Raw genomic sequence first — 20,269 nt, forward strand, 5'->3', positions numbered from 1 at the left:
TCAACTTCCTCTCTCATAGCCTGGACCCATTGATTTTTTTTAAGTCCATTAATGGCCTCTGCATAGGAACTAGGCTCTGAAGCTTCCAACTCCTCAGCAATGTGCAAAGCATAATATAGCATCTCATAGTCATTGAACTTAGCAGGTGGCTTCACTGTTCTTCTTGGCCTATCTCTGCCCTATTTGGTAATCTCTAGTAAAATCTTCCTGAGATCCCCCATCATTCAAACCATCTTCATCTCTGTCCTGAGATACTCCACCTGCTCCATCACTATCAATACTGAAATCCTGAGAAGAAGCACTATTTGTCTCAGTCATAGAAGGCTCCAGGCCAACAGAGCTTTCTTTCTGTGTATCAGCAACGACTTTGGTGAGATAAGGCATATCACTCTCTAAGAATTTGACATCACGGCTAATCACAACTTTTTGCCTCCCAGCCTCAGTACACCACAACCTGTACCCTTTCATACCCTTTTCATAGCCAAGCATCACACATTGTAAGGCTCTTGCTTCAAGTTTCCCTTGTTTAATATGTGCAAAAGCCTTACATCCAAAAGGCTTCAAAATCAAGTAATTAGGTACTGAACCATACCACTTTTCATCAGGAATAGCACCTCCAATGGCAGAAGATGGACACTTGTTGATTAGAGAAGCTGCTGTGGTGACAGCTTCTGCCCAGAATCTTTTGTGAACTCCAGATGAAGATAAGAGACATCTAACCCTCTCAAGTAAGGTCCGATTCATCCTCTCCGCAACCCCATTTTGTTGAGGGTTTGCAGGGACTGTCTTGTGTCTTCTTATCCCATTCTCTGCACAGAAGGAATCAAACTCCTTGGACACATATTCTAGCCCGTTGTCAGTTCTCAGCACCTTAGGCAACATTCCCTTTTCATTCTTCATGAGCTTGCACCAATTCTTGAATGTGATGAAGGCTTGAGACTTTTCTTTCAATATAAAAACCCAAACCTTCCTAGAGAAATCATATATGATAGACATATAATATCTACCTCCACCTAGGCTAGTAATTGGTGAAGGTCCCCAAAGATCAGAGTGAATATAATCAAGAGGAGCTATAGAAGAATGATTACCAGTTGGGAAAGAGATTTTCTTTGCCTTTCCCAGAATGCAGTCCTGACACTGTTCTGATTTCTCCATCCCTGTGACTGATATTAGCTTCCTGTGGATTAAGGCCTTTAATGTCCCTTGAGCCGGATGACCAAGCTTTAGGTGCCACGATCTCAAATCAGATCCAGTAGTGACATGAGACTCACCAACAATCACACTAGCTTGAAGATAATATAGGCTGCCTCCCCTCTCAGCCACCATTTTAATCTCTTGGCCCTTGCATACTCTCATCACTCCATTCTCTGAGACAAAAGAATACCCTCTCCTTTCCAGTGTCCCCAAAGATATAAGATTTCTCTTTACTTCAGGAATATACCTGACTTCAGATAGTATTCTCACTGTTCTATCTTTTAGCTTGAGTTTGACACTTCCAACTCCTTTGATTGTGCAGGCTTTATCATTTCCCAATAGGACTGATCCATTGGCTTCCTTCAGATCTTGGAACCAATCTCTGTGTGGACAAATATGAAAAGAACAGCCGGAGTTCATTATCCAAGAACCCCTCTCAATTTTGTCCACGACATTCATAACCTCAGCTGCATCCTCTGCTTCATCACTGATCTGATTTGAGTGTGCCTTCCTCTCTTCAGCCTGCTTCTTTTTCCATCCGAAGCAATCCTTTTTGAGGTGACCAGGTTTCTTGCACCAGAAACATGATCTAGACTCCTTGTCTGCAGAGATCTGAGCCTTATTCTCCCCAAACTTCTGTTTCTTGAACTTGTTCTTGGTGAATTTCTTGATGTTGAGGGATTCTGCAGCGTTGGGAGATGGTTTGGTATTTCCCTTTTGCAACTCCTTCGCCATTAGCGCTGCATGAACTTCACTATACGTAATCACCTTGTCTCTCCCATACAAGATGGCGTCCCTCAACTGATCGTATGAGTCTGGTAGAGCATTCAACACCAAGATCGCTTTATCTTCATCAGCAATCTTAACATCAACGGCTTCAAGATCATCAACCGACTTCACAAAGTCCTCCAATTGCTCAACAATTGATTTGTCATCTGTGAAGCTGTATGAATATAATCTCCTCTTCATGTAGAGTCTATTAGCCAAAGATTTGGCTAGATAGACATCATCTAATCGCTTCAAGATACCAGCCGCTGTCTTCTCACCTTGCACTTCCCGCAATACTTTGTCACCGAGACATAGGATGATGGCGCTATGTGCCTTGAGCTGCATCTCCTCGAGCTTAGCCTGAGCCTTATCATCTGGCGCAGGCGTCTTCCCCTTCCCATCCGACTCCTCCTGAGCCAGAACCGAGGACAATCCTTGTTGCACCAAAACGGCCCTCATCTTCATCTTCCACAAGCCGTAGTCGTTGCGGCCTGTGAACTTCTCGACGTCGAGTCTGGCCGCCATCATCACACTTCTTGATCGGTCTTTGAGCCTTCCCACAGACGGCGCCAATTGTAACTTAGATGATCAAGATTTCAGCTCAAACTTGAGCTTGGTTAACCGAAGACAGTAGAGGTAGTAGTAAGAGAGATTTTTGTAGGAATATTGAATGTAAACTTTTATTCAAGAATGATCAGTTTTTTCACACACAAAATATTCGACTACTACTGCTATTTATACAACCAAGATCAACTAGAAGAAACAAGAATTCCTTCTAAAAAACGGTTACAAAACTGCTTCTAAAGGGCAGCTCCAAACTCAACGGCTAGTAGCCGTTAGTTACAAACTAACTTTCAAACCTTCTTGATCTTGTATTGCTTGCTCCATCTGATTTGCCATGCATCCTCATTGATTTGAGAGCCTCACTTTCTAACAGGTACAAATAGAAGATAACTGAGGCATCATAATGAAGGCTTTCTCAACGATGGATGTAGGTCATAAAGTAAACCTCTAGCACCACAAAAATATGCTATATTAACATTAGCACGTAAAGAAAAAATATTCCTAAGACATGATAAGCTCTTAATATAGTTGGAACAATTACATGAGACCCTATAAGTAAAATAAGAGGATCATATTTTAAAACACTGACCATGGCTGACCATATGAGCGGATGCTGCTTTAATGTTGTATTGACGCTGAGTGCGGAAACCATACAAGTGTGATGTTTCCAAGCAACCCGACCCGCCCATGTAAGCTCATGTTCATGAAGAATTACCACAACAGGCTCAATATAACCTGAAAAATAGCTTTTAATCATTCAAAAAAGGAGTTGCTGGGAATTGGCTGAGGTTCATAATGAAATGAAGTTGCTGAGAAAAGATATACGAACAGATCACAAATTAGTTGCCTGAATCTTAGAGAAATATAATCAGGACCTAAAAGCAAAAACAAAAGATTAAATAAAACCACTGATTAGACCAAGCAATGGCTACAAGTAAGACTTGTTTCACAGCAAATCAGAAGAGTCCTCTTATTAAAAAATTATGAAGTTGAATTGAGAATTTAATCATTTATTATAAATTGATTACCACTTAGTTGCTGGCGGTCAAGAGTGTCTCATTGAGTTGGAGTTGTCTATAACTGCACTCTCACTTAATTTAATCCACAACCACATTAAATTATAACTTATAAATTTTAACTGAAGAAGGTCAAAATCTGGTTACTACAACCTTAAAGCATAAAACAGATTTTTTCTTTATCACTAGCATCAAATTATCCAAATTAGAGAAGATTTTGAGGAAAATATACAGAAAAGATCTATGTCGTAGACTTCCCAAACTAGTTTTTTTTTGCCATGTAGCTCAACTTAAACTTGAGATAAAAGGAGCGGCAATGATGAGAAAGTCAATAGAACCAAACAAGTAATAGTCAGTCTCTGCCTTTTAGAAAACGACACTTGATAGAATTGAATAATGCAGTCATTTTAGAAATCAAAGCTATCAAACCAAGCATATATTGGGAAACCTATAACTTGGAAAGATAAAGATCAGATTAGCACCCAATTAAAAATACAGAACAGAAAAAAAAATCATCATAAGCCCTTTTCAAAATCAGCAATTAAACATCGGCAGTTACAAGAAAGGAAATTTGTGTGAAAGTGCTGATTCTCAATCTGGTTCTGGTGCATGCTTTTTATTGACTATTATGAAGTATACAATCAAAACTTTCCATTGAAGTATGGGTAAGGAAATTACAATGATTAGGAAATCTATAGCGACAAAAAGCACACACAAATATTTGAGAATATACACTTAGCCATATTGGATTTTCTGAACCACCCTTTATTAAAAAGGGATGCCAAAAAAAACAAATCAGAATACTTACCATGGATGAAGATGAAATCTTTAACATGCTTCATATCAAGATCTTGTAAGCCAACAATATACGATGATTCAATTCGAGATGCAGCAGCTGCCCTGAAAGTACTGTCCTCTGCAGGTGCAGTTAAACCAGTGCTAGCCTAACATCACGTTTCACAAACAATTAAAAAAATGATATAAGCAGTTACTACTTAACTTGAAAGCAGCATGATCCAAAACATTCATCATCCCCAACATTCGAAATAGTTCATGATACAATATGGAGTAAATATCTAGTAGTAGCAATAGAAATATATATCGTGTTCCTAGTAATCAAAATATTCATATCAAAAGAACTGTAACAGAGTAAAGACAGATCAGTTACAAAACCTCAGCTGCTTTGAGGACTATCATTTGTAATCCATATGCAAGCACCGCAGCACACCTCCCCAATGGATCAAAAATTCTCTGCCTCTTCTCAAGTGAACCCAATCAGAACCCTCAAAACAATGCATGCAACTGAAAGAGAAGAAGTAAAAGTATCTATAAGTAAATTACCACCAAACAGCATTCTCATGATAGTTCGTGTTGAGGCATACTAGTAACAACAGACATTCATTCTATTTGCAACTTACAATCAGAAATTACTCTCCACAGCTTCAGGTTTGTTATGTAGGCAGTTTGAGTTCACAAGTTCATGTTGAAGAAATATAGCAACATATATAAATAAAAATAAATCAAAGACCTATTTTTCCTGTCACAAATAATGTAAAGAGCTACTTATATATGCATATGAGTGCCACCAATAGCACCATAGAACGCGTTGTGTTCCTTCAACGTGTGGGAATGGAATTTGCAATAATAAGATTACATCACACCTGGTTCGTAGCCCATATATTGATTCATCAAACTCCAAAACTGATATTTTTGCATCTCGAAAAGTCAATATAATAGAGTCTCTCCTCTTTCCAAGCTCCATTTGGTAACACCCCCAATCACTCCACATTACCATGCAACCTACAAGGCATTAAACAAAATCAAATTAGCATCTGAAATAACAAATAATACTGTTTTTCCATTGTAACAAATTACTTGAGGAAACTGACACTCATTCTTAAAAATTGTGGGTGCAACAAAAAAATCATTGCTAATATTAACAAAATTTACTCCAGTAGATAGCTACATATTAATCCAAATTCCAAAACTAGGTTAAAATACTGAGTATGATAATGATGATGATGTTATGTAAGCTCAATAAGTAATTGAACACAAAATAAGTAATCATGATGGTGCATTTGTTGCATTTGACGAATTTAGCTTCATATTAAGACTCTATCATGCAGAGTGGGAGAGCTAGTAACATTGTTGGAAACAAAAATTTCGCAATTTTACCTACGAACATTCAAACATTTCCAACAAATTTCAACTAATTCCTCCAATCATTAATATTAACTAATTAAAAACAAAGTATAGCTATGCAAGCCATCAAACCAAGCTGAAAACTAAAATCAAGAGGACAATTTCTCAATACAACATGCCCTGCAATACAGTATTTTCCTGGAGCATCCTCCTAGCCAAAAATTGCGACAAAGCTTTTCAACATTGCACAGCTGAATTATTTACGACAAAGAAAAGGCATAATTCAAGTAAATACTAGATATAGGAAAAGAAGAAACCTGGGTTTTTTCTTCTTTATTTCTAGAGTACATATATCATTCCTCGTTTGTACTGCATTTTTTTTTGTTCCGAATTTGGGAGAGACGCATGACCCTCATGCGTCTCTTTTTAATGAGACGCATGACAGTCATGCGTCTTTCATAGAGACGCATGAGGGTCATGCGTCTCTTGTTTTTTTTCGTTTTATTTTAACGACGCATGAGCGTCATGCGTCTTAGGTATAGACGCATGAGGCTCATGCGTCTTTTATTTTTTTTAAATTTGACTGACGACGCATGAGCATCATGCGTCTTAGGGAGAGACGCATGACGCTCATGCGTCTCTACTTCGAATTAAAACAGCAGCGAAGGCAGTAGCTCCTCATTCACGCACGCAGACAGCAAAGAGGCACGGAAACGGCGATTTTTCCTTGATTCGGCGAAGAAGACGATTTCCACTTGTTTTCCGGTAAGTTTCGTTCAATCCTTCTACTTACCTTCCTTATTTGTTGTTAATTTGCATAGATTATTTAGATTTCCCCTAATGTTTGTAAATTAGGGTTTAAAACGAATAGCTCCATTTTGGTTGATTTTTTTGTTGTTTAGTTAAATGTCTACGATTTTAGTGGCTAAATTCATTCTATTGTATAATATTGGTATGTTTTTGATGATTGGTGTTGTGATTTTGGTTGTAAATTAGGGTTTATAACAAATAAGCTAACACATTACACTTGCAAACCTATCACTTGTTGTTCTCTTGTTATATTATGTTATTTGTACATGCCAGGTTGAGTTTGTAATTGTTGTTTTGTGAATATGTACTTAGATTAGATGGCGACTTCAAGTTCTACTGGACATTTATTGTATGGACCCGAAGACCCGTCCGTCTTAAATATGCAAAAAAATCACATTTCAAATAAACTGATGAAAGAGGGAACAACCCAAGTATTTAAAGTCCGAAGGACTGAAAGTAAGACTTGGGACGTCGTAATTCACGAGAATGTAAGATATTGGCTTGACGTCTTTGGTTTCAAAGGCTTGATCAATTGTGGGAAGCCAATGAAGGTCGACAATGAGCTGATCACGGTGTTGATTGAGCGTTGGAGGCCGGAGACACACACATTCCATCTACCGATCGGCACCTTGGAAGATGTGCAAGCCATCTGGGGCTTGAGGGCGGATGGTGTCGTTTTCACGGGTCGTGACTATCATGACAACTTTCCAGATTGGACCAGCAAGTGCCGCGATCTGTTGGGATGGATACCAGATTCTTCCACATAGACAAAGCAAGGCGGTTTCCTGATGACCGCCTTATCAACCAGACAAGGATGCCTATGGGTGATGACCTACCTACTTACGTATACATTCAAAGAGCACGTATCCATACCCTAATTTTATTAGGAGGTCTCATTCTACCGGACACCACGGGGTGTAAGGTGCCATTTATGTGGTTGAATGGGCTTGGGGATCCGGAAGAGGTGAAGAATATAAGTTGGGGAAGCGCGGCATTGGCCTACCTTTATCATTATCTGTGCGAGGCTTGCATGGATAAGAGAAAAGAGTTGGGCGGGCCTATGATCCTCCTGCAGCTATGGGCGTGGGAAAGAATGCCCACATTGAGGCCTGCGTTCATAGGACCAAAGGTGCACGAGCCATATACACCATGTGGCGCCAGGTATATATCGAAATATTTATTTATTAATGCATATTGGGTTTTTTTTTCTTACATCAATTTTATGTATAGGTGGAGAGGAACAACGCAGATAGGAAATGCTCCTAGACACTCGGTTGAGCATTACAGTGACCAATTATCTATGATTAGACCTGGCCAGGTGAATATTCTTTCGGTTTAGACTTTGTTTATGAAATTAATTTGGCATTTGCAATGCTGTTTTGTAGTTTATCTGGACGCCGTACGCACCTTGCACACTGCCTGACTACTGTAATGATGTGAATGGATGCTCTTTGTGCGAAACCTACTTGGTATGTTGGGCCTATGTCGAGGCCCATGAGCCTGGAAGAGTGCGCCGATAGTTCAATCGGTACCAGGATATACCTCAGTTCGTAGACAGGATGCTAAGGAACGTCGATCATCTAGGCAAAACTGATCAGCGTGGCAAGAAGGGCAACAACTGGGCAAACACGCATCAATTATACATTGGGGAGTGGGACATGAGGTACGAACAGTTCCAAGCTGCCGAGTACGCCGCACCGATGTCCATGAATATCCCCATGAACCCGGGGTATATGGCGTGGTATAACAGGATTACCGTGACGTACATGACTCAGCCTGGGACACGGGCCACTGCTGGGATGAACGAGTCGGCTGCTTCGATGAGACTATTTGTAAGTTTGTTATATTAAACTATATGCTTTCATGTGATATAGATTGTTTAGTATTGATAAGTGTATCATTTTTTTGTCTAGGTTGAGGGTTTTCAGCAGGTTTTCCATTTAACTACGGAAGACGAAATGGACCCACGAGTGCGCCAGATTCGGAAAATTGTTAAGAATGTCCTCGAATCTACGAACAACGCTGATGTCATGGAGTACCCCGCTTCTCAACATCAGAATGTGGTCATACCTTATGAACCAGAAGTAGTTCCACGGCGTCGTGGAGTGCCTGGTGTTTGGACTGGGGGACACGGCTACACAAAGCAGTTCAGGATGTCCCAGCCGGTGCCCGATTATGTAGCACCAGAGCCGCAGTATCAAGAGCATGACCCACCCCAGTGGTATTCATACCCGGCGCATGAGTCCCAGTCACAATGGGAGCATCCCCAGTATTCTCCTAGCCAGCCTGAGCCCGATTGGACTCGTCGCCCATATTCACAAAGCCAAGACGTACCGCAATGGAGTGGAGCCCGAGCGTCGGTCGATTCATTCTTCCAGAATTATCAGATCGTGCCTCCTGTCCAAGCTGAAGAAGAGGATGATGATGAAGGAGAAGAAGAAACTGGCAACATAGAGGAGGAAAACGAGGAGGAACAGGTATTATTTTTAACTTATTGCTTGATCTCTCTTATTTTACTCGGATCGGGCTGCTTAATCTTGTTTATTTTTCTATTGGTTCAGAGCATCCATGTCGAACCTCGACATGGTATGGAGGGTTCATCACGCGGCGGGATTGGGAAGCTCATAAGTAAAGTGTACAAGAGACTGTCAACGAGGAAGAATAGGGGGATTGAACCGTCTAAATACACTCCGTCGTCGTATAAGTAGCAATTGTCATCCGGAATAATTTAGTGTATGGTTAAGCTATGGTATTGATTAGATTGTTTTATCCGGAATAATTTATTTTGATTGCAAACTCAATCACTAGATTGTTGTGTTCTTTTAAGTTATTTTGATTGCAAACTCAATTTAATTGATTGTTGTGATAGGAATATTGTTTCAATTAGTGTATTTCTGCCTGTTCTGCAATTTAGAGACGCATGAGGGAGATGCGTCTCTGCCTAAGACGCATGACCCTCATGCGTCTTATATTATTTTCGGGTTTTTTTTAACGACGCATGAGGGTCATGCTCTTAGGTAGAGACGCATCTCCCTCACGCGTCTCTAAATTGCAGAACAGGCACAACGACGCATGAGGGTCATACGGCAAACTACTTATCCCTAACCATGTATACATAAACCAAATTTCAGTATCTAAAATTCTGAACTATTACACGGAGAATTCATCAAAACGACAATTGTTATACCTCCAATTGAAACAATCGAGTGAATTAGTACAAAACTTGTCCAAAAGTTCAGTTAATACAAAATGGAACAACGCTTTTTGTAAAGTCTTCAATTCATTCCAAAGTCTTCAATCCATTCCAAAGTCTTCAATTTGTAACACGCTTTTTGTCCAACACTGTCTTCACGTACACAAGCCCTGTTACAACAGAAAGAGTATGATTTCTCATAGAACGAAAATAAAAAATATACCCTACATAAAAAAACTAAGGTACGAACATACCTGCGCTGCAAATGTTAATAACCCCTACATAACACGACCGACTGTGCAGTTTCTTCGGTCATGTCCCTCTACGCCACAATTCATGCATTTGCTGGCCGCTCTCGGTTCATCTTCCTCGCGGACATCCATTTGATTAGGAATCCTCCTTGTTCTGCCTCGTCCGCGCTTTCGAGGAAGCAACTGCTCAGGGGTGATACGCAATTTCCATCCAGGATTTGCCCAATAGTCTTGGTGTCTTGGTGCTTGAAATGAGACACCATAGTACTGTGCTTCCCATGTAGCTTTGTGGTTGTGTTTATCAATGAGTTCAAAAATAGAGTTACCTCGATCTCTGGCAACGGTGTACGCATGTGAACAAGGGACTCTCCACATCTGCCACTTCCCACAACTGCACTTTGAATCCATAAACTCGACATCTTGTCTGTTATCGCCCTTTGCCTTTCCATTTTCAACACGTGGACGACTTCGAATTTGGTAATGACCTAATTCTCGGGCGACTACTGAACAGTAATGCATTTGCCCCTTCGCATCATTCGCAACAAGTTTGTCCCTCGCCCAGGGGGTCAACCGACCTTCGGTTTGTTGTATTTCTGTTTCTATCTGCCCACCATTCAACTGTTCGCCAAAAGGTCAGATCAACCAAAGCTCTAATTGGCAACTCTCTTACACCTCTCAGTACGTTGTTGTAGCTCTCTGACATGTTTGTTGAGGGCACCCCCCATCTCAGTTCATCATCGTAGCAAATAGACCAGTTCTCTTTTTTGGCTTTGTTGAGCTCGTGTATCGCAATAAGACTTTCCTCCCGTAGTGCACGTCGCCTTCTCACGTACTTGCGTACTTGAGTTGTGACACCCAATGCCCATATCATGCCTTTCGCTTTACCTCTCTTACCCTTAAGTTTTGTCAAGATATTTTTCCTCACATGGATCAAACAAAATTTGTGGTGACATATCGGCGGCTTTTTCCATATATCTGAATGCATAGCCTTGAGGATTCCTTTGTGCCTATCCGAAATGATGCATACCTCCCTTTCGTACTTCACCACATGAATTCTGACATGATCCAAAAACCACTCCCAGCTGTCGCCAGTTTCTTCATCAACAACAGCATATGCAATAGGCAGGCATTTCTTGTTAGCATCAACACCACAAGCAACAAGCAGCTTACCTTTAAATCTTCCTCGGAGGTGAGTTCCGTCTATTGTCAAAACTGGTTGGCACTCCTGGAAAGCATGTATAGCAGGCCCAAGTGCCCAGAACACGTAATAGAAGACTTTAGTACGACCCTGGCTCAACAACTCGTTATGCCTTCGCTCAACAATGGTGCCTGGATTCCTATACTGCAGTTCAAGCATGTAGCTTGGAAAATCCCTAAATGACACCTCCCATCCACCAAATACAATCTCTAAAGCCCTTCTCCGTGCATACCATGCCTTCTTACAACTGACTACCACATGAAATTTGTCATGAACAAAATTTCTTACGGCGGCGGCACTAAACTCGGCATTTTTTAGCAACTGATGGCGAATACACAAAGCAATCATTGGTGATGAAAAATTAGCATGTCCTCTATCATTACGATGACCTTCACAACTATGGCGTCCCCGCCACTTCCTAATCTCCCACATATCATCATGGGCCATGTGTGTAACAGAAACTTCCCACCGACATTCATTCGCTTCGTCAGCGTCGGTCTCGCTGATAATAGCTGTCGCATCTTATGTCCTCCCATTTGGATATTTGCACACGACATGCCACCTTCTTAATTCACTCTCAACCACCCTAAATTGTTGGTGTTGCCTCAGACTCCACATAGTAATAGCAGTCTTCACATGCAGCTTGCCATCAAATTTTGTTCCAGCATTAATCCGATATGGGTGTTCTTCATCCCAGTACATACTGCGTTCATTACCAACTTCAGGTACCTCAGTAGGACCACTTGGCAGTTTGCGAAAATATTTCAACTCAGTGTGAACATATTCTGGAAGTGGTTGTTCATCTTGTACGACGGGTTTATACACTACCTCCTCATCACTAGAGTCAGCACCGGAATCATCACTTAAAATATCATCAGACGATGATGACGACAATTCTGGATCTGCAAGGTCTCCTCGTACAACATCAACATCAGCATGCTCTTGTACATTCTCTTGAGTATTCAATCCAACATCTGCAACATCTGCAACGTCTGTTTGCTCAATCATACCGCAATCGATGCTCATAGGTTCAAACCTCGTAGATGATCCAACACCATGATCAACAATTGGTGGGATGAAGGCAATTCCAACAGACGAATACTCAACAAATAATTCAATATGCCGAGTAGAATTTAGAGCCGCATTGAACATAAAAAACACACTTTCATCACTGTCAACCCCAGTACATACATAACTCGTACCGGTACCCAAGAAACAATGCCTCCAAGATATTTCGTTGGAGTGTTGATTTGAATCTATTCTTATCTTAGCACATATCATTGCAACTAATTCAGAGAATGTAACACATGAATTCAATACGATGGAAGCTCTCGCACGAGGAGGATCATAACAAATGCCCACTTGAGGAAGTTGAAACATTCTACCGCCCCAATATAAACTCACGAATACTTGCATGATATCTGCAAAAATATATATACAAACCAACAACAATTAATGACAAATTTTTTCAATAAACCCTAATTTAAAAAGTTTAAAATAAATTAATCAAAACCCCTAATAATATGCAAATAAACAACAAATAAGAGAGCAATGTTGAAAGATTGAAGGAAACTTACCGAAATATGAAGGGAATCGTCAAGAAATCACCAAGAAATCGTCAAGATTAGCCTTCCCCTCTTTCAATCGTGTTTTCTGCCTATTCTGCCTCGCTGGGAAGATTTAAGCAAGTTAGAGACGCATGAGCGTCATGCGTCTCTCCCTATGACGCATGATGCTCATGCGTCGTCAGTCAAATTTTAAAAAAATAAAAGACGCATGAGCCTCATGCGTCTATACCTAAGACGCATGACGCTCATGCGTCGTTAAAATAAAACGAAAAAAAACAAGAGACGCATGACCCTCATGCGTCTCTATGAAAGACGCATGACTGTCATGCGTCTCATTAAAAAGAGACGCATGAGGGTCATGCGTCTCTCCCAAATCCGGAACAAAAAAAAATGCAGTACAAACGAGGAATGATATATGTACTCTAAAACTAAAGAAGAAAAAACCCGAAGAAACCTATAATGGCAAACGAGCTCAAGTGAGGCACCGGAAATGCCAGCTAAGACGGCTCCACCACCCTTGGGCTCAGCAGCAGCTTTGTGAGCTAAGGACGGAGAAGCCTCTTCCTGAATTCTTACAATGTAAACTTCAAGAACGCTGGCGGCAGCAGTAATGAGGTTGGGAACCGCTCCAGTCGGCTTGGTGGAGGTGGCCCAGTCCGAGTCGATGTCGTCGGCGGTGATCGGAGGGATTTTGGGCGTGGAATCTGCGGAGGAATGGGTGATGAAACCTGAGGCGCAGTGCTCGATGCCGGTTTCCCAATGCATCATCTTGAACGCCGTGAAACTCATATCTGCAGTTGATTGGATTCAGATGGTGGAAGTGTGGATGAGTGATGGTTTGGAGATTTAGGGTTTTGCTTAAAACCCCAGATGGCGGGATATTGGGGATAATTTTGCTTTTTTTAATTATTTGTGTAATGCCAAAAATGTCAATCGTTTTCGGCTAATGATCGAGTTGATTAGTGGATAAGATTATTTTCGAAGCTGTATTTGTAGGGGCAATAAGAGTATTAGCAGTGGGGTGCCCTAAGGCGCGCCACGTCATCAGTTTTATCCTCCTACCTCCCCACCTGCAGTGGGGCGCCCTATGGCGCGCCACATGATCATTTTTTTAATATTTACAAAATTCATACGAATTTAAAAAACTAATACATTAAAATACGAATTTCAAAAACTTCATTTCATTTAATAAAAATTAATACATTACAATGCGAATTATAAAAAAAACGCAAACTCAGCGACGGCGGTTATGAGCCCACACTTCTTCAATCATGTCGCTCATGAGCTGCGCATGCTCATGTTGGTTGCACATTGAGGCATGTCTAGATAGAACCTCGTCGAAGCCTAACAGTAACCCTCTATCGGGTGTCTCGGTTGACATGCCGGAAGAGCTAGATACATGGTCGTCTTCATTCCAATCGGTGATGCTTCCGCCTTCATTCTCGACTATCATGTTGTGCATGATTATGCACGCATATATGACATCAGTGATGACTTCCTTGTACCAGAAACGAGCCGGCCCTTTCACAATTGCCCACCGTGATTGGAGCACCCCAAATGCCCGCTCGACATCCTTTCGCGCCGCCTCCTGCTTTTGAGCAAATAAAACCCTCTTCTCACCAATTGGGCAGCTGATCGTCTTTAGGAAAACTGGCCACCGTGGGTAGATGCCATCGGCCAAGTAGTACCCCATATGGTATTGGCGTCTGTTGGCAGTGAACTCGATGGCCGGGCCGTTGCCGTTACATTGCTCGGTGAAGAGGGTGGACGAGTTGAGGACGTTAATGTCGTTGTTCGACCCGGCTACGCCGAAGTAAGCATGCCAGATCCAGAGCCGATGGTCAGCGATAGCTTCGAGGATCATCGTCGGGTGGCTGCCCTTGTATCCACTTGTGAATTGGCCTCTCCACGCCGTCGGACAATTCTTCCACTCCCAGTGCATACAGTCGATGCTCCCGAGCATCCCAGGAAACCCGTGCGCCCTCTCGTGCATCTGCATCAGACCCTGGCAATCAGTGGCTGTCGGCTTGCGCAAATATGTGTCGCCATAGGCCTCTACTATGCCCCGACAAAAGCACTTCAGACACTCGCGGCCTGTAGACTCCCCGCAGTGGAGGTACTCGTCAAAAAGGTCTGCCGTGGTGCCGTATGCCAACTGACGAATAGCAGTCGTGCACTTTTGCAATGGTGTAAGGCCGGGTTTGCCGATGCCGTCCTCCCGAAATGTGAAGTATTCATCACGTGAAGACAATGTCCGAACAATGCTGAGAAAAAGGTACCGCGACATTCTAAACCGGCGGCGAAAAACAGTCGGGCCCCATCGTGGTTAATCGGTAAAATAGTCTTCAACCAGACGTCTGTGAGCTTCCTGGTGGTTGCGTCGGACATACGTCCTATGTCGAATAGGCCTATGGACTTGCTCAGCCGCCGCTGCCGCCGCCTCCTTCTCGCGCTGCATTTGCGCATAGCATGCCGCCATGGCCTCTTCAACGGCTGCATCTAAGGCTTCGTCAATCGAACGACCGGAATCAGACGACCTAGAACTATTGGTGTCGTCGCCGAGATTAATTTTGGTTGGATGTTGAGAGAGAATATGTAAAGAGATAGTCGATATGTTCGTATGCACAAATGAATGAGAAACGAGATTTAAATAGAAAATCAAAAACGCGTGCCATCGTCTGCGACCATCGTCCGCGTAACCCACAGTGGGCGGACGATGGCGCGAACGATTGCCTATCGTCCACGCAAGCCGCAATGGAGCGGACGATGGCGCGGACGATGGGCATCGTCCGCGCTATCCTCTGCGCCCTTAGTATAGGGCGCGACGATCGTCCGCGGCCTATGGCACACACCCGCAATGGGGCGGACGAGGGGGGCGCGGACGATGCGCGCCATCGGGCGTGCCATCATCCGCCCCATTGCGGATGCTCTAATTGTCACATAAACGGATTAGTAAACAAGTAGTGGATAATTGAGAAATGTTGAAATTAACACAATAATCTTCATTGAAAAGAAAAAAAAGATTGGGATATGCCTAAGCATTTATATTTGAAAAAGGCAAATTTGATTTCTCATATTGCTCACACTCCTATGATGGTTGCTACAATGTTCGTGATCCAATAGGGGGCGATGAGGACAAGGAGGAGGTGCAAGAGGCATGAGGACACGGGCAACAATCTAAAATTGGGAAAATGATCATAATACACTGGTTAAAGAGGGCGATGATAAAGAAAGGGGAGAAAACATTGGCCGATTGAGGAGGCGGAGACCACGGCACGATACTAAAAGAAAGTGCGGTACAACAACCGGAGAGAGTGAATCGATAGGGTGCATGTTAGGCCCTAACAGTGTTACACATAAGTCAAAATGACAAAAAATGACAAATTGACATATTTACTCATAAACTAGTATCAGCACTCGTACTATGCACGAGCCTTATAGTTGTCACGTATAAATTATACATTCTCAATAAATCAATGGAAATAAGATTAATATCATTGTGTGATCTTCGAAAAATAAAAGAATGTGTAATATGGAGTAGCATTTTATTAAGATAAATAAAAAAATTAATTAATTAAATGTAACTTTAAAAGAGAGAAAGAATCAAATATTGATTAAAATAGAACAATTTAAAATATCTAATACAAACATAACAACCACACTTCAATGACATACTAAAACACCATCAATACAAATTAATTAGTGACAATTTATATTCAACAAAATAAAAGTTCACAAGAAAAAAATATCAAAAGGAATGAATATACATAAATGAGAATAAATTCACGTGATAACAACAAAAAAATAGTTCATAAATTTTAAAAATTGTCCTTGTAAATGACATTAACACTAAAATCACAAGTGTTATCAACATTATTATTACAAGCTAAAATCTTCCAATATTTACGGCTCATAGTTCTTGATACATAAATATTTAGTTGTGTGTGGATAAAGATGAATACTAAAAAAAAATAATTAAACATGATAACCAATTGATCTTCACTTTTGCTAATGGTATTACATCCATTGTTGAGTTTGAATGACAATTTTGGAATACAGAGTAGTAAAAATATTCTTGGTGGAATCAAGACTTATACTTCATATTAGCCTAAATATTTCAAAACATGTACTCCCTCCGTCCCATTAAATATGCAACATTTCCTTTTCGGCACGGGATTTTATGTAGTGTTGTTTTGTGAGTTAATGGAGAGAGAGTAAAGTAAGAGAGAAGAAAAAGTAGAGAGAGTATTGTTTCCATTTTTAGAAACGTTTCATTTTTAATGGGACAGACCAAAAAGGAAAACGTTGCATTTCTAATGGGACAGAGGGAGTATATTAATTATTAATTGGATACCATTACACAGTCATCCCCTTAAAAACCTAATAAAAACGTAACCAAAAATCATTTCTGAATTGACCGTCGGTAAGAACATAGAGTAACCTCTGCAATATCTAAACATGGTTGCAAATTTTTCCACCAACACCAGATATCTTCCTTGCAACGATTTACATGTCGTCAATCTCTAAATTCGACAATAGCAAGAAGCCGACTAAGCTAGACAATATATTTCCATAAAATCAAATAAATCACCCACAAACTGACTATCACAAACCCACCAACACCATGTTTCTCGACCCTTTCGTACTCAACAAAATTCTTTCTCTCACCAGATCTTTCAAAAATCTTCCTACTAAAATTGTGACACAACACGAACTAATAATCTTCAATTTTTCAAGATGCATGACTCCTGATATCTAGCATATGTGTTAATTGCTATGCAGTCCATAAAACTATATTTCGATGGCATGTCTATGTTATTTATGCCAAAACAACAATATTGGAATGTAAACAGATCTGAGAATAGTTGGTATTTTGTCTTTTGCTGCTATGTTTTTGTGAAGCATATCCATGTGTTAATAGGTTGAATCACTTAGATGTCGATCTGATAACTATTTCGATGTAAATCAATTTAGAGATATCCAGCAACGTCCATGTTATTTCATGTTATTTCATGTTATTTCTGCCAAATCAGTAATGTTGGAATGTAAATAGATATGTGAATAGTTGGTGATTTATCTGATGTTGCTATATTTTTGTGAAGCATATTCACGTGTTATAAATTTGTTTACATTTCTAAGATTGAAGCCTATATTAGTAATTCTGGTAATTTAAAATTTTACTACCTTCGTCCCCAAAATTTGTCCCATTTTTCCATTTCCATCCATCCCCCAAACTTTGTCGCATTTCACTTTTTATCATTTTTGGTAGTGGACCTAGGGGTGAGCAAAAAAACCGAAAACCGATTATCCGAATCGAACCTAACCGAAATTTTGAAATTCGGTTCAGTTTTTTTGGTTTTTCGGTTCCGATCGGTTTTAAAAATACAAAAAAATCGGTTTTTTTTATTCGGTTCGGTTCGGGCGAAAAAAATAACCAAAAAAACTGAATTATATTTTAAATATTATATTATATATATTTATTCTATTAATTTAATATATTATATCATATATATAATATATATTCTTTTAATATATTTTATATAATATGTATTATATATATTCTATTAATTTTATATTATATATATTAATAGAATATTTATATTCTATTAATATATATAAAATAAATTATATTATATATATATATATATATTAATATATGCTATTTTTTTGGTTTTTCGTTTTTTTTTAAATTTCGGTTTTCGGTTTTTCGGATTTCGGTTTTTCAGTTTTTCGGTTCGGTTCGGTTTGAATTTTGAACTAAATTCGGTTTTTTGGGTTTGGTTCGGTTTTGGCAAAAAACCGAACCGAAACCCGAATGCTCACCCCTAAGTGGACTTCATATTCCACTAATTCATTCCTACTCACATTTTATTATAAAACTAATATGTAAAAATAGGACCCACAATCCACTAACTTTTTCAACTCACTTTCCATTACATTTCTTCAAACCCGTGTTGAGTCAAAGTGGGACAAATTTTGGGGGACGGAGGTAGTAGTTTTGCAAAGATTATTATCACTAAATTTTTCATGATAATAAAACAACAATTTTCAGCCTTAATTTAACGGTGCCTTGCCCATTGAACGAACCACACGAAAAATTTAACCAACAAATCAAATATCGGACTGAGCCATTAAATGCACTCTAAATGTCCACATCTACCAATTCAAATTCCTTCTTAAAGACCACCATTATATTCAAATGAAATACTACAGCCGGTGGAAGTAGCCGGCGGTTATGACCGGTGGAAGTATGCAAAGATCTAATTGATATCTAATTGATCTGAAGTGTTCATGTCCGTAAAACAATATTCCTTTATCTGAAATATGTGAGCAGAAGTACTTGGCGAAAAATTATGTTAGGTTGATTGTTTCTAGATGCATTATGTTAGGTTGATTGTTTCTAGATGCAGGTTTGGGTTGGCTTTGGAAGTGGTTTGAGGCTTGGCACAGTGTTTGCCAAGCACAAGAACTCGAATGCGCAGCTGAAGAAACAGGAGTCTATGGCGAAAAAAGGGTGTCGTTGCGTTTGCAACTGTCCTGAATGCCGCATGGTAACTAAGTCTGTCAAATCCATGAATGAGCACTGGGAGGAGACCTATTATGGTTACAAGGGCAGCTACTTTTGCTATGTGTGCTGCAATGCCCTTGGCAACGGGTTGGCATGCCGCTCTTATGAAAAATGCCCAGAGCCATATATCAATAACGCTGAAGAGCTTGATTCCTTTTTTCGAGACTAATGCATGGAAGAGGAATTAGAAATGGTGGAAGAAGACCGAAGAGGGTGAATAGTGAAGATGTCATTTTATGAATCGATACCACGACTTTAATTTTTGCAAAGAGTGTGACAACTCAATTGCCAACAATTTTCTACATTTCTATAATTGAGGGTTATATTAGTAATTCAGGTAATTTAAGATTAAAATAGTGTTGCAAAGATTATTATCGCTAAATTTTTCATGATAATAAAACAACAATTTTCAGCCTTAATTTAACGGGTCCTTGCCCATTAAACGGACCACACGAAAAATTTAACCAACAAATCAAACATGGGATTGAGCCATTGAACGCACTCTTAATGTCCTTATCTACCAATTCAAATTCAAATTCCTTCTTAAAGACAACCACTAGATTCAAACGAAATACTACAACCGGTGGAACTCTCCTTGACCGGCGGAAGTAGGTAACGCCGCATTACTCATCCATATAAAACAACATCATATCAACATCAGATAAAAACAAAAATCAATATCAAAAAGATCAAACCCAACACAAAACACATCAAAAGTAGATCAAGTGTTTTCGAAACATAGGAGATTCAGAAACGAAATGCACATCAAAACACATCAGACTGTACAGTAAATCAAGTGTTTTCGAAACATAGGAGCCTCAGAAACGAAATATAGAGTAAATCAAGTGATTTCAAAACAAAATCAGAGCACCTTTCTGAATACGCATTAAGGAAGAGAGAAACCTCATGATGCAAAGACTGAATAAAACCCTAGATTCAGACTGAATCATAAATATAGTACCAGAACTGAGCTAAGTACTAACTCTAATTGTCTTAA

The 20,269-nt window shown here is 40.1% G+C and overlaps 2 protein-coding genes across 2 annotated transcripts; both read right to left on the reverse strand.

The window, feature by feature from the left end:
- Positions 1–2,851: 2,851 nt before the first annotated feature.
- Positions 2,852–4,780, reverse strand: LOC121805440 (cleavage and polyadenylation specificity factor subunit 1-like). The gene is made up of 4 exons (XM_042205287.1): positions 4,716–4,780; positions 4,351–4,486; positions 3,116–3,261; positions 2,852–2,973 (listed from the first exon to the last, which is right to left on the reverse strand). The coding sequence occupies exons 1-4, from the start codon at positions 4,737–4,739 to the stop codon at positions 2,959–2,961; spliced, it is 321 nt and encodes a 106-aa protein (XP_042061221.1). The 5' UTR covers positions 4,740–4,780; the 3' UTR covers positions 2,852–2,958.
- Positions 4,781–9,965: 5,185 nt separating this feature from the next.
- On the reverse strand, positions 9,966–11,583 carry LOC121804140. Its single transcript, XM_042203681.1, has 3 exons — positions 11,162–11,583; positions 10,621–11,020; positions 9,966–10,556 (listed from the first exon to the last, which is right to left on the reverse strand). Exons 1-3 carry the CDS (start codon positions 11,581–11,583, stop codon positions 9,966–9,968), a joined length of 1,413 nt encoding a protein of 470 aa, XP_042059615.1.
- Between the last annotated feature and the right edge of the window lie 8,686 nt (positions 11,584–20,269).

The sequence above is a fragment of the Salvia splendens genome, chromosome 5, assembly GCF_004379255.2.
Source record: "Salvia splendens isolate huo1 chromosome 5, SspV2, whole genome shotgun sequence".
NCBI lineage: Eukaryota > Viridiplantae > Streptophyta > Magnoliopsida > Lamiales > Lamiaceae > Salvia > Salvia splendens.

Coding starts and splice junctions, on each gene's coding strand:
- LOC121805440 (XM_042205287.1), bottom strand. CDS start 4,739: ATGATAGTCCTCAAAGCAGCTGAG. Junction 4,487..4,715: donor TAGTCCTCAAAGCAGCTGAG/GTTTTGTAACTG, acceptor ACGTGATGTTAG/GCTAGCACTGGTTTAACTGC. Junction 3,262..4,350: donor AGATTTCATCTTCATCCATG/GTAAGTATTCTG, acceptor GCTATTTTTCAG/GTTATATTGAGCCTGTTGTG.
- LOC121804140 (XM_042203681.1), bottom strand. CDS start 11,583: ATGGCCCATGATGATATGTGGGAGATTAGGAAGTGGCGGGGACGCCAT. Junction 11,021..11,161: donor GCTATACATGCTTTCCAGGA/GTGCCAACCAGT, acceptor AACTGGCGACAG/CTGGGAGTGGTTTTTGGATC. Junction 10,557..10,620: donor TGTCAGAGAGCTACAACAAC/GTACTGAGAGGT, acceptor TTTGGCGAACAG/TTGAATGGTGGGCAGATAGA.